Source organism: Schistocerca americana, chromosome 8 (genome assembly GCF_021461395.2).
Source record: "Schistocerca americana isolate TAMUIC-IGC-003095 chromosome 8, iqSchAmer2.1, whole genome shotgun sequence".
Taxonomy (NCBI): domain Eukaryota; kingdom Metazoa; phylum Arthropoda; class Insecta; order Orthoptera; family Acrididae; genus Schistocerca; species Schistocerca americana.
The window spans coordinates 330982668-330998185 of record NC_060126.1 but is presented as its reverse complement, the minus strand read 5'-3'; the positions used below and the strand labels follow the sequence as shown (position 1 = coordinate 330998185).

Sequence of the window (15518 nt, the reverse complement as noted above, 5' to 3'; positions counted from 1 at the left end):
CGCGCAACACGAAGGCAACTTTATCTTTACAGCCAACCACTACACTATAATATCATTGGAATAATGATGTATTAACACAATGAAATTAAAAGCAACTCCAAAAAGGAGAGATTAACCACAGTACTTAATTTTCTTCGATGGTTTTTGCCTCTAATAACCATTCACATTCTAGCAGTACATACCTTCATCATGATACAGTGTCTAAAAATGATTTACATTGCATCCATAACACCTTAGTCTTATACGAGGTTTGCATCTTTCAGTCACAAAAGTTTTCAACTCTCCCTTATCAGATATCACAATCCACAGCAACGTGTTGCCTACATTTAAATATGGATTAAGAAAATACTTTATAAGGAGGTTCTTCTTCTCTCTTGAGTACCTGCAGTTAAATCATTTGCTGTTACGTAAATTCATACTGATATTTCTATTATATGTTTTAAGGCTGTGTGTGTTTAATGTGTCAGCCAAAATTCATCATACTTGTTTAAAGTGAACAATGTATGAATATTCTTTTGTGTACTTAAGTTTATTTTTAGTAATTATGTCATGTTTCTTGAACTACATATTGTTAATTTTATTTCAACCTTTCAGCTTATTAACCAATGTGTGTACATTTTTGTATTGTATTTGTACTAAGTATATCTCTATGCTGGTAAACCTGACTCATTCCACATCTTGATTTGTCATAAGGTATTACTCGACCACAATATTAGTGCACCTGCATGTTAAGGACTCGTCGGCTGGCATATTGCGAGTCAGCTCATAATCTGGGTTGACGGTAACATCTTCAACTTTTTTAATCCTGTTATCCTCAGTTGCACATAGTATTGTAGTATGTTAATAATTTTTACATTGGGCCGCCTGATTACAACTGAATGAAAACAATTTTCATGCCATACGCGTTTCACCTTTTATTCTTTGGAAGGCGTCTTCAGTGGCCTGGAATATGTACATATTTTTATTATTTAGTTTACATTTTTGGACTCTGTATATATAGGTTACACACAGTTCTGGTGGTTGGCTTTTTTATGGCACAGTAATATTTACAATGTGGAAAAGGCAGAGTGCTACTTACTGTAAATCAGAGCAATTCAGTCTCTTCTTATGTGATTAGCACATCATGCTTCATTGAAAAATGATCGCATAAAAGCATTTATTCAAAGGACTGAAATATCATAAAATGAACATTTCATTTTCATACAACTATTTTCCGACGCATGTATGTTTCTTTCATAGCCCCCTTAAACTGTGCTCCTGGTTTACCACACAAACTACACTATTTTTAAAAAAGCTTAGTACCTTTAGCTGTGGAGCAATATCAGCTTCCCTGAATGTGCCTGTGGGAGGGTCAGGGATGATAGTGGAGGGATACTCCTCTTATCAGGACGAAGAGAGCAGTAGTCAAAACCCTGGCGGAGATTGTGATTCAGTTTCTCTGTTCCTACTTGGTAAAGTCATGAGAAGGCCCTTTGTGGCTGGACAGTGGGTGTGTGGTAGTTGGTAGGTAGCGAGAGAGGCAAGGCAGCAGAGATCTGCTTCTCAACAATATTAGGAGGATATTTTCGGTCTTTGAAGACCTCAGTGAGAGCTTTGGCACATTTGGAGGGAGTCTGCTCGTCACTGCTGATGTAATAACCTTGGGTGGCTAGTCCGCATGGAAGGACTTTCTTGGTAAGGAATGCATGACATTTCCAACTTTCATTCATGGACTTGCCACTATTGAACAATATCTTTCTAAATGCCCGACTGACTCCCAACCTATGACCACCTTCCTGGTCAGCGTTACCTCCTGAAGACCATTATAATAAGTTGTGGTAAATTACATCTCTATGACAACTTAAAATTGTATTAAAATGTCATACAGCACAATACAGTAAATAAGAAGAGTATTAAGAGCACATATAAATCATTAAGTTTTGAAGATAAAATGAGAGTGCTTCATAAAATCCAAGCCAATGCTTCTGTCCAGGGTGTAATGGCAGAGTTTGACATTTTAAGTCGAATTTTGTGATATATATAGAAATGTAACTAAACTTCAGACTTTGTGCTAAAACAAGACAAACTAGCCAGAAAAAGAAAACGCATGAATGAACCAGAACTGACCACTATTGACAATGCTGTGTGCATCTGGTACAAACAACAGCACTTTCTCGGGTTCCCTGTAAGAGGAGTTGAGCTGCAGTGGAAAGATTTGCAGATAAATTAGGCCAAACAAGTTTCAAGTCTAGTTCTGTATGGTTGTTCAGTTTCCATGATCAACACAGTATCTCTAACAGAGAAGAGTGCGGTGAATGTTTCAAGTGCAGATGTTGCAAGTGTTAAAATCATTTTGTAAAAAAATTAAAAGACTTTTTTAGAAGAGGGAAATTAAGGAACATTTTTTAAAACTTAATAATACAAAGAAGTAAATTCTTGAGGAAATGCATTTTTTAAATATCACACTGAAATACTGTATCAATGAAAATAACAATTTTTGAAAATACAATGTAATTGGATATAAAAAAATCAACTCACCAAGCAGCGGCAGGCGAATACATATAAAAGATATTATATAAGCAAGCTTTCGGAGCCACTGGCTCCTACTCCTGGCAGAAGGGTTGAAGGGGAAGAAAGAAGGGTGAAAGATCACCCAGAACCTAGTGTCAGGGGATACTTACCAGAAGGGATGAGAAGGACCAATGAATCCAAAAGGTTGCACACATAATACCTTTTATATGTATGTTTCCCACCACCGTTTGGTGAGTAGATTTTTTATCTATCCAGTTACATTATACTGAAATACTAATTATATAAATGATACAGCCTAATTTAATATTTATACAGCTCCTGTGGCTACAATTCCAACTGTGTGCTTGACTTTTCTAAAATGTTCATTGTTATTTCAGGATAGAAGGACAAAGTTCCCAGTTTTTTAAGAAGTTGATAAATGCAAGGATGTAAGTTAAAACTTTTGTTAATATACAAATTCAAATTGATTATTTTCCATTCATTACAAAGAAAGCTACATTATTGTTCATTTTGCATAGAAATACATTAATGTACTACAGTGTAGTACTTCATGATGCTGTTTGATAAGCAGAAGTGCAAACCAGCAAACACTACTGAAATACAACACGAAATACTGACTACAACAATACTAAACTGGAAATTTATTGATTACTTTCAACAATGTACTCATAAAACTCTTCTGCTCCTTCTGGTATGTTAAAATGCCCCATACTTTTTCTTGCTGACCATTTGTTCTTTTCCAAGGTGGCTGCTTTCTTCACTCCTTTGCCAAAGTTTCTGAATTTCTGTACCTCAACCTCAATAGGACTTCCATTTTAAGTCACACAGAACTTTGTAATGCAGGCAACCAGAGCCTTTAAACTTCATAATGAATGGAAGTAAAATGAACTGTAAGACAGCTGCAATTGGTGAGTCCTTTATTGTCACAACCTGTTTCGGTGCATTAAAAAAGCATCAAGTTATTCTAAAAGGCATCTTATTTGTGTAGCATTTTAGAGCAATGGAGTTGAGATCCTGTTTCCCAATTTTTATTTGTTATCTTAACAACGCCACTTTGTTCCAGTACTTTACAGTATTCAGTCCATGAAAGACTATGTTCCTTTTCCTGGTAATCTTTTACACTACATCAAAACACACTGTCAAATCAAATCCAATCCCTTTGTGTCTCAAAACAACATTGCTGTTGCACGATATGTTGTCTGGATTTGCAGTTGTGACCATGAATAGGAAAACAATGTAGCAGCTTGTTACATTTTCTGCTTTCTGGCATCAAGGCCATTAGTATGCACATCATTATTGTTTGACTGTTACAGTAATCACAAAAGAATGACTTTCATTTGGGCCAATTTCTGGCTGGGACGCCTCAAGGTTTCTGAGAAAAACCAACAGAGCAAGGCTACTTGGTTGAATCCTTTAGGGCCTTTTGTTTCAAGCCAAGTATAAACAGTAATCCTTTCCTTTATCTGTACTCAGGAATCAGTCATAATGCATAAACTGTACGGCCTAACCTGTCTTGAATGTCACCTGCGGAGAGCTCTGATATTAGTTTATTCTGCACCACACCATTACTGTTTGGTCAGTTTTTCCTGATGCTGAACTCCATTGAAACAGTGTTCTTTCTTTTTTTAACTGGCTCAAACTTCACAATAATCAGGAATTAATGTCATTGTGTAAACCACTAATTTATTTTTATTGTAGGTTCTGGCAGCAAGTGCTTGCCTTCAGAAGGAAACTCTCTCACATCACTGACAATGACATCTACATTGTTGTTCTCCCTTCACAGTTTGGATTTATCGACTTCTTGTTTAATGGGCTGTGGGCAAATATAGAGTTTTGCAGAAACTCATGGTTTTCAACACACTACAGCAGCAAATATCAGCTTTTGACCTAACCGTTTCAACAGGTCATGTACGACAACAAGCTTGATTTGTAAATACAAACATCTAAATTATGAACAACTAACTATTTATCGACTTGAAAAAATACTCCTCAATTTGTCTTGGGCACAAGTGACAAAACAATGAAACTGGTTTGTCCTGAAAGTCCATCCTCAACAATACAGAGGCCAACAGAAAAAGCAATTCACATAACATTTAAGTAATCACCTATATTTTGTGCCGCAATGCTGATGATTTACACTGTTTAAAATCAGTCATAACTGGGACAACTTTAAAGCATTGGGCAGTCAAAAATATTACACAGCATATTGCATTCTGGTATAAAGCCAACAAATGGCTTGGGTTACCAAACTATTATTCTCTGACTGATTCAAGAACAGCTGTATCCAAAAGTTCAAAAATTGCAAACTGAAAACTAAAGATGTGAAAGCGATGTTGACTTTATAGAAAATGTTCCTGCTCACCACTCAGATCTGTCTACTGTTCATTGACTGATTAAGTGAATGTTTCTCCCTCCAATCACTACTTCACTAATTGAACCAATGGATTAAGGAGTGACTCACAATGGAAGTATGCAATTACCCACCAGGGTAGCCGAGAGTGCTCACGTGCTGCTTCCTGTACTCAGGTTGGTGCGCCGGCCCTGGATCGAATCCAACCGGTGGATTAACGATGAGGGCCGGTGTGCTGGCCAGCCTGGATGTGGTTTTTAGGCAGTTTTCCACATCCCGGGCTGGTCCCCACATTCCGCCTCAGTTACACAACTCGCAGACATCTGCACATGCTCGCACTATTCCATTAATTACACTCGACGGACAGTAGGGGTACACTAATTCCGTCCCGGGGGGTACGGGGTGGCGGCAGGAAGGGCATCCAACCAACCCTTTCCACTAACCTTGCCAAATCCGTTCCTAACAATGCCGACCCTGCATCAGCGCGGGACATGGCACCAGTGAAAGAAAGGAAGAATAGGAGTATGCAATTCAGGAACTGTATGGTGCTCTTCAATACTCAAGACGTTGGTGAAAACAATATAGACAAACAGACTAATCAAAGTGAGAGCTTAGTATATGAAGTGTTGGACCAGTCATGTACACTGAAGTACACATAGATTTTCCTATATGATCATTAAACATGTCCAAGAAACTCATCACTGTTAAGTCTAAATATATTCAAGTATACTGGATCATTCTAATTGAACTGGTGGTGTTCTAGTGCTACAGTGGGCTGCACAAATTGCATGACGCTGAAACATTGTAGGTATGTTCAGTAATTGACGTGTAGTGACAGACCAGGTGGCCCGTAAACAGCGAGAATGTGAAATGCTTCCTGTTTTGACATCAATATGCTTTTTGTCACCCGGCAATGCATGTTTATTTTCTTTTGTGAAGTGACTGCTACTGTAAAGGGTTAAGAAGGTCGAAGTACAACAGTTCAGCTTATCTTTGTTTTATTGATTTACAGAAGAGGTGATAAAAGAAGGCATTGGCAAGGTATTGGTTATAGAATAGGAGATGAAGAAATAAAAATAATTTGTTATGCTGATGGTGCAATTCTGCAAGCAAACAGTGATATATCCTGTAGAAACATTGAAATACATTTAACATGGCAGTCAAAAAACTAAATATGGTGATATTCACTCAAAAACCCAAATGTTTGACAATATCTGTGAAACATATTACATGCAAACTGGAGGTGGATAGAAAAAGTATTCAGCAAGTAATGACAATTAAATATCTTGGTACTGAACTTTCCCACACTGGAAATGACTGGAAATGTCAGAAAAGGGGGGGGGGGGGGAGTGGGAAATGAGAGCATTAGAAAAGGTCATGAAGTGGAAGCCATTAATGAGTGGGTGCATAAGAGAAAGCAGCAATGGAACGAACGTAAACAGGATGGACAAACCAAAGGCCGTGAAAGTTGTAAGAAATAAATTACCAGTTGGAAAAAGAAATATTAGGCAACCAAGGAAAAGATGGTGTGACAAGCTCAGGGTGGACTGAGGGGTACTGAAGGGAACACGCTTTAGACTAAGAAGAAAGGGAGGAGGAGGAGAAGAAGAGGTGAGAGGGATTCAGTGGTATATGTGAATACTGTTTACAAAATGAATTGTGAATACAATTAGTAGTAAAGAAGTAATGTACTAAAATGTCATGCCTGATGGATTTACTGCATAACAGTGAAAAAGTAAAACTTCCTGGCAGATTAAAACTGTGTGCCCGACCGAGACTCGAACTCGGGACCTTTGCCTTTCACGGGCAAGTGCTCCACCAACTGAGCTACCGAAGCACGACTCACGCCCGGTACTCACAGCTTTACTTCTGCCAGTACCTCGTCTCCTACCTTCCGGGCGTGAGTCGTGCTTCGGTAGCTCAGTTGGTGGAGCACTTGCCCGCGAAAGGCAAAGGTCCCGAGTTCGAGTCTCGGTCGGGCACACAGTTTTAATCTGCCAGGAAGTTTCATATCAGCGCACACTCCGCTGCAGAGTGAAAATCTCATTCAGTGAAAATGTAGTAAGCACACCCACATCCAAAATTGTCTCTTATGTCAGTATTTGCCTAGATTTTTCAGTTTTATAAGAAAAGATGTTGTATATCAATCTCATACTCTACCTGTGCAACAAATGTGTCAAGCAAGCTATGTCATTACCAATGATTTAATAGGATTTAGCTTCTGGCACAAGTATCAACTGGTAATCCCCACAAAGCATCAAAACATGGAATTATTTAATAATGTTCTCTTAGAGGTCATGATAAATAAATTTTATTTTTACTCCTAAGAACTATTTACACAATGCATTGTCGAGTCAAGAAAGTAATCTTTATTTAATTTAGTGTATATCTTCTTACGTGAAAGGCAAGTGAAAGATCACAAACCACTAACATGTGGCAAAATTATACTGAGCTTACAGAAGAGTTAACACCAGATCTATGACAAACTTATCCAACAGTATGTACAGGTCCTTGTCAGTCACTTGCAGTTCACATGATGTTTTCTAATTTGTTCATTCAATCAGATTTTGTTTACCGGTCAATTTCACCAAATACTACATCAAGGGTACCTGCAAATGACCAAGACAAAAATTACTTACAAAAGACTAAAAATTATGAAAAAAGTGTGTATATGTTTCAATTTTCATCTCAAAGGAACTACATCATGGCTCAAATTTGGTCTTTGTTTCTGAAGCACATTACAAAGGGGACCACCATTATAGGTCTGTATTGCAGATATGAATAGAAATCAAACCATTGCTAACAAACAGTATATTTGTTTTACCATAAAATGTCATAAGAATTAAAACGACAACAACAACTAACAGAATTGTTGAGGCTTTTGTGGCCATTTGTCAACATTGGCTGTTGGCTCCTGTACTGGGTTCTGCAGCCAACATTCGTCTGATGATTTTTCTGACATTTTGGAAGCACAAGAGAAAAGCATTTTCGAAGCTTTACCCTCCATTGCTGGTGGAGGACTCAATTTGAGCCCACAACCAGAAATTTTATGTACTGGTCATATCAAAATCTGAGAACTTTACCCTGGTGATTAATGCTGTGGTTCTCTCCTTGCTACCTCCAACAGTTGTTTGCTGCACCATGAGAATCCATTAATACTCTTGATTGGTTTGTAAATAGTCTTCACAGCATGTTTGTGCAATATATGGCCAATTCTGTCTGTCACCCTATATGGGAATGGCTGGACAACCCAACACCAACATCATAAACAGCACTGCTACCTGGGACAGGTGGCAAGATCTACCATGGCATTTCAGGGTAAGACTGGTCACATAATAAAATTCGCCAACATGGAAGTTATTGCTAGGGAGAAGAGCTACCACACCTGATTGTTCGGGGAAGCCATAGAAATCTACAAACATGGCAACACCTTCAACAAGAATAAGGTACAAATAGTCTGTGGCTGCAGGTTCAACTCCTGTCTGCCAGTCTGCTCGATTCCAGTGCAGTCAAAAATGTTTGGTAAATCTTTGACAATGCCAGCCACCTATGCTGGCAAAACATCAGAAAAATCATCTCAAACAAAGTTGGCTGAAGAAGGTGAGACAGAAGCCAATAGGCAAAATGTCAACAACCAGGAAATCATTCCTACCTTCAGGAAAGTGATGTATGTATTATTGCATCATTAAAATGATGTTGTTGAACTGTGGTAAGTTACAAAGCTGATAAATATCATATCCTTTAAAAAACACAAAAATGGACAGTTTACTCACCTATAATGGCTACGATGTCAGCTAACATATGTCTCTTCCCAATTTTATCAATAGCTGCAAGATGGGCAAATCCTGGGGCTTTAATCTTGCAACGATATGGCTTAGAACTGCCATCAGAAACAAGGTAGATACCAAACTCACCTGAAAATTACAATATGTATAATGAGACTATGTTATGGAACTATTAATGGGTACAAAAAGGTGTCAGCTTCATTCCTGAGAATATGAGAAGTTGTGTGTTGATCAAGTGAGGTAGCACAGTAGTCCAAATTTCAGAATGGCAAGCGAGAAGAGGTGGGATACAAATTCTCAAGCAGCCATTATGATTTGGGTTTTCCTTGTTTTCATTAAATCACTTGGGCAAATGAATGGTTGGTTCCTCATGAAAGGAAATGCCCGATTTCTTACCCAATCTCAAGATATGCTCCATTGCTAATGGTCTCACATGGACGGGATGTTAAATCCTAATCTTCATTTCTTTTTTGCACATGCTGTTTCCTGTCAAAAACACTCATTACCTTCAAATCAGGTAACCAAGAAATACAGCTTATTTATTTTGAAGTAATGCAGAGAAACTTTCAATACACAATTAAACTTTTAATACACTAACACAACCAGACTATACTTTTGAGCAGAATCAAATAATCTGGGAGGGTAAACCATTCAAGGTAACTAACAAAAATGTAATTATGTATGCTGTCTCCTTCTCTCATATTAGATAAAAAGTATACGAAAATGTTGGGAAAAATGTAATAAGTATAATAAATATTTATTTTACAATCTACTATAGTTTCTCATTAAGACACGTATAGTGAGTTTTTTGAAATGGCTGGAGCCCTCTCACTGGCCTCATGTCTCCACTACTACTAACAGTATCGTCTTTTACTTGATTAGTGGGCTACCAACATACTTGGAAAGAAAGTTCAAATTTTTATGCATTCAATGTGAGCACCATGTGTTACATGATAGATATCAAAATGGTGGCTCATTTCCTGCCACACATGAAGCAGCTGATCTCTCGTTGTCACACTCTCAGCTTCAAGAATGCTATATTGCAGTCTTTCAAGTGTGTCAGGCATAGGAGGGATTTTTTAAAAAAAATCAGTCTTTTACATAATCCCACAGATAAGTCACAAGGTGTGAGGTCTGGAGACCCGGGAAGTCACTGGCAATGAAGTTCATCTTCTGCTCCTCCTCTTCTAATCCAGTGTCCCGGAATGGTGTCTTTCAAGTAATGGCAGACATGCTTGGAGAAATTCTCTAAGCACATCCGATGTTACCTGAATGATACCATCCACAGACGTTGGATTGGAAGAGGAACAGAAGATGAACTTCATTGTCTGTGGTCTCCCAGTCTCCAGATCTCACACTTTGTGAATTATCTGTGGGGTTACGTGAAAGACCGTGTTCTTATCCCCCCTATGCCAGACATTCTTGAAAGTCTGCAACATCGCAGTGTTGAAGCTGTGTGGCAGGAAATGAGCCACCATTTTGATACCTGTTGCGAAACACATGGTGCTCACATCGAATGGTTTAAAATTTAAACTTTTCTCTTTCCAGAAACGTTGGAATTGTGTTTCTATCTTTTGTAGTTTGGTGCAATAAATGTTTGAAATCTGTTCCTTCTCTTTGAATAGCCCTGTATTTGACAAACGCTCGATGATTTAAGGCAAGCAGAAACAAACTGGTAAAGTTCTCTTAACTAGAAATATTGTAGCCAGGGCTATGTGAAGCATTTTAAACCATTCACACTGTTATTGACATTGGTTAAGTTTTATCAGTTTATAATTTCTGAATTAAAGGTACTAATAAATTAAAGATTGCTATAAATGAATGTCACCTGGTATGTTTTTATTTAGTTTTCGCAGAAAAGTGTATTATCTTGAGTATGCAAAAATACGCTGCTGTTATTTAACCAATTTTCTGCAGCTGTGAATGACTGACTTGATGCAAAATGCACATTTCCAAGCTGTGGGTACAATTTCCATCAGAAATTGCGCCATAGGGTGGTGGGGTTTCGGGTTCCGCTGGATAGGTCAGGAGTCCACTACACGCAACAAGCGGCTACACGGGTAGCAGGGGTTGTGTGGCGTGGGCTGGGCGGTTTTTTAGGTTAGATGGCCTTGTACAAGTACAGAAAGGTCAACAGCCTCAACGGGTGCGGGGCAAAGTCAGGACATGCGGGGACCAAGCAGCAATCGGTATTGTAATTGTCAACTGTCGAAGCTGCGTTGGTAAAGTACCGGAACTTCAAGCGCTGATAGAAAGCACCGAAGCTGAAATCGTTATAGGTACAGAAAGCTGGCTTAAGCCAGAGATAAATTCTGCCGAAATTTTTACAAAGGTACAGACGGTGTTTAGGAAGGATAGATTGCATGCAACCGATGGTGGAGTGTTCGTCGCTGTTAGTAGTAGTTTATCCTGTAGTGAAGTAGAAGTGGATAGTTCCTGTGAATTATTATGGGTGGAGGTTACACTAAACAACCGAACTAGGTTAATGATTGGCTCCTTTTACCGACCTCCCAACTCAGCAGCATTAGTGGCAGAACAACTGAGGGAAAATTTGGAATACATTTCACATAAATTTTCTCAGCATGTTATAGTCTTAGGTGGAGATTTCAATTTACCAGATATAGACTGGGACACTCAGATGTTTAGGACGGGTGGTAGGGACAGAGCATCGAGTGACATTATACTGAGTGCACTATCCGAAAATTATCTCGAGCAATTAAACAGAGAACCGACTCGCGGAGATAACATCTTGGACCTACTGATAACAAACAGACCCGAACTCTTCGACTCTGTAAGTGCAGAACAGGGAATCAGTGATCCTAAGGCCGTTGCAGCATCCCTGAATATGGAAGTTAATAGGAATATAAAAAAAGGGAGGAAGGTTTACCTGTTTAGCAAGAGTAATAGAAGGCAGATTTCAGACTACCTAACAGATCAAAACGAAAATTTCTGTTCCGACACTGACAATGTTGAGTGTTTATGGAAAAAGTTCAAGGCAATCGTAAAATGCGTGTTAGACAGGTACGTGCCGAGTAAAACTGTGAGGGACGGGAAAAACCCACCGTGGTACAACAACAAAGTTAGGAAACTACTGCGAAAGCAAAGAGAGCTCCACTCCAAGTTTAAACGCAGCCAAAACCTCTCAGACAAACAGAAGCTAAACGATGTCAAAGTTAGCGTAAGGAGGGCTATGCGTGAAGCGTTCATTGAATTCAAAAGTAAAATTCTATGTACCGACTTGACAGAAAATCCTAGGAAGTTCTGGTCTTATGTTAAATCAGTAAGTGGCTCGAAACAGCATATCCAGACACTACGGGATGATGATGGCATTGAAACAGAGGATGACACGCGTAAAGCTGAAATACTAAACACCTTTTTCCAAAGCTGTTTCACAGAGGAAGACCGCACTGCAGTTCCTTCTCTAAATCCTCGCACAAACGAAAAAATGGCTGACATCGAAATAAGTGTCCAAGGAATAGAAAAGCAACTGGAATCACTCACTCAATAGAGGAAAGTCCACTGGACCTGACGGGATACCAATTCGATTCTACACAGAGTATGCGAAAGAACTTGCCCCCCTTCTAACAGCCGTGTACCGCAAGTCTCTAGAGGAACGGAGGGTTCCAAATGATTGGAAAAGAGCACAGATAGTCCCAGTCTTCAAGAAGGGTCGTCGAGCAGATGCGCAAAACTATAGACCTATATCTCTGACGTCGATCTCTTGTAGAATTTTAGAACATGTTTTTTGCTCGCGTATCATGTCATTTCTGGAAACCCAGAATCTACTATGTAGGAATCAACATGGATTCCGGAAACAGCGATCGTGTGAGACCCAACTCGCTTTATTTGTTCATGAGACCCAGAAAATATTAAATACAGGCTCCCAGGTAGATGCTATTTTTCTTGACTTGCGGAAGGCGTTCGATACAGTTCCGCACTGTCGCCTGATAAACAAAGTAAGAGCCTACGGAATATCAAACCAGCTGTGTGGCTGGATTGAAGAGTTTTTAGCAAACAGAACACAGCATGTTGTTATCAATGGAGAGACGTCTACAGACGTTAAAGTAACCTCTGGCGTGCCACAGGAAAGTGTTATGGGACCATTGCTTTTCACAATATATATAAATGACCTAGTAGATAGTGTCGGAAGTTCCATGCGGCTTTTCGCGGATGATGCTGTAGTATACAGAGAAGTTGCAGCATTAGAAAATTGTAGCGAAATGCAGGAAGATCTGCAGCGGATAGGCACTTGGTGCAGGGAGTGGCAACTGACCCTTAACATAGACAAATGTAATGTATTGCGAATACATAGAAAGAAGGATCCTTTATTGTATGATTATATGATAGCGGAACAAACACTGGTAGCAGTTACTTCTGTAAAATATCTGGGAGTATGCGTGCGGAACGATTTGAAGTGGAATGATCATACAAAATTAACCGTTGGTAAGGCGGGTACCAGGTTGAGATTCATTGGGAGAGTGCTTAGAAAATGTAGTCCATCAACAAAGGAGGTGACTTACAAAACTCTCGTTCGACCTATACTTGAGTATTGCTCATCAGTGTGGGATCCGTACCAGATCGGTCTGACGGAGGAGATAGAGAAGATCCAAAGAAGAGCGGCGCGTTTCGTCACAGGGTTATTTGGTAACCGTGATAGCGTTACGGAGATGTTTAATAAACTCAAGTGGCAGACTCTGCAAGAGAGGCGCTCTGCATCGCGGTGTAGCTTGCTCGCCAGGTTTCGAGAGGTTGCGTTTCTGGATGAGGTATCGAATATATTGCTTCCCCCTACTTATACCTCCCGAGGAGATCACGAATGTAAAATTAGAGAGATTAGAGCGCGCACGGAGGCTTTCAGACAGTCGTTCTTCCCGCGAACCATACGCGACTGGAACAGGAAAGGGAGGTAATGACAGTGGCACGTAAAGTGCCCTCCGCCACACACCGTTGGGTGGCTTGCGGAGTATAAATGTAGATGTAGATGTAGAAAAGTATTATCTGTTAAATAAAACAAACACACGTAACCATGCTACAGAGAGAGCATTTTAACTTTTTTGCCAAAAATCGCATTTCCTCAAGTTGCAATCTCTGGCAGCCCGTATTTTGGACCAGGAATTTTTTATAACTTTGAATTTCATCCTGCATTTTAATATATGACGCATTCCATAACATCTGAGACTATGGAGGTAATCCCCCACCCAAGTTGAGGTTAACTATACTAACTCTATTAATTTTAACATCACACAAAGATGATCATAACACTTTGGTCCTTTTAAGAAGAAAGTAGGATGAATTTATATGAAATGTAGCAGAAAGGGAAAACAGTGAAAGTGGTTACAATGTTATTGATCCAAAAAGCAACATATGCATGCAAATGGTATAATGTGGCAGCACGCACTACCACTTGCCCCAAAATGCTGCACATAAAAACAGGATTTTTCTGGGACTCAAACCTGAAATCCTATTGGCGGCAGAAAGGTAGGGTCAAGCGTTCTGCATAGCTCTTGAGCTACAGACCATTCATATACCCAGGAGGAGGATTGTCTTACTGTAACTATCCTACAGCATAGGGTCAACTGTTGAATATAACACACTTCCCCCAGCTTATGCAAACGGAACAAATTGTGACATTATTAGAAGAGGAACAAATTGTGTCTTTCAACAACATCTTTGCCTCTGTACTTCCGCCTCGACTGACATCTCTGCCCAAACTCTTTGCCTTTACAAATGTCTGCTTGGGTCCGTGTATGTGCGGATGGATATGGGTGTGTGTGCGAGTGTATACCTGTCCTTTTTTCCCCCTAAGGTAAGTCTTTCCGCTCCCAGGATTGGAATGACTCCTTACCCTCTCCCTTAAAACCCACATCCTTTCGTCTTTCCCTCTCCTTCCCTTTTTCCTGATGAAGCAACCGTTGGTTGCGAAAGCTTGAATTTTGTGTGTATCTTTGTGTGTCTATCGACCTGCCAGAAGTGTAAAATAAATATACACTTTATGAATGCATTTACCATTGCATCAACAGCATGCTATTTGGAAGCAACACAGAAATCTCTTAACATCAGAAGTGCATCCAACAACCGAAGCCTTAGCAGAAAGTCAAGGCTTATATACTGATCTGACAAAAGTCATGTGATACCTCCTAATATCGTGTTGGTCATCCTTTTGCCCGGCATACCACAGCAACTCGATGTGGCATGGACTCAACAAGTTGTTGGAAGTCCCCTGCAGAAATACGAGCAATGCTGCTTCTATAGCTGTCCATAAGTGTGAAAGTGTTACTGGCAGAGGATTTTGTGCACAAACTGACTTCTCGATTGTGTCCGATAAATGTTCGATGGGATTTATGTAGGGCAATGTGGCTGGCCAAATCATTTGCTTGATCTGTCCAGAATGTTCTTCAAACCAATCACGAGCAATTGTGGCTCGGTGGAATCTAACACAGAGTCATCCATAAAAATTCCATCACTGTTTGGGAAAATGGAATCCACAAATGGCTGCAAATGGTCTCCATGTAGCCGAACATTACCATTTCCAGTCAATGATCAGTTCAGCTGAACCAGAGAACCCAGTCCACACCATTATGGAGCCATTACCAGCTTGCACAGTGCCTTACTGACAACTTGGGTCCATCGCTTCGTGGGGGCTGCACGCTACCATCAGCTCTTATCAACTGAAAGGACCCATCTGACCAGGCCAAGGTTTTCCAGTTGTCTAGGGTCCAACCAATGTGGTCACGAGCCCAGGAGATGCGCGGCAGGCATTGTCATGCTGTTAGCTAAGCCATAAGTTGGCCGTCTGCTGCTCTAGTCCATTGACACCAATTTCACCACATGTCCAAACAAATACATTTGTCTTACATCCCACAGTGATTTCT

The 15518-nt window shown here is 39.8% G+C and overlaps 1 protein-coding gene across 1 annotated transcript in view; it reads right to left on the bottom strand.

Moving 5' to 3' along the window:
- Window positions 1-7156: 7156 nt before the first annotated feature.
- Window positions 7157-15518, bottom strand: part of LOC124545174 (NADH-ubiquinone oxidoreductase 49 kDa subunit-like) — a 41511-nt gene continuing 33149 nt past the window's right edge. The window contains exons 9-10 of the mRNA XM_047124013.1: window positions 8635-8775; window positions 7157-7470 (exon numbers count right to left, since the gene is read on the bottom strand). Coding sequence (XP_046979969.1) covers window positions 7433-7470; window positions 8635-8775 — 179 coding nt within the window. The 3' untranslated portion in view covers window positions 7157-7432. The remainder of the gene's footprint in view (window positions 7471-8634; window positions 8776-15518) is intronic.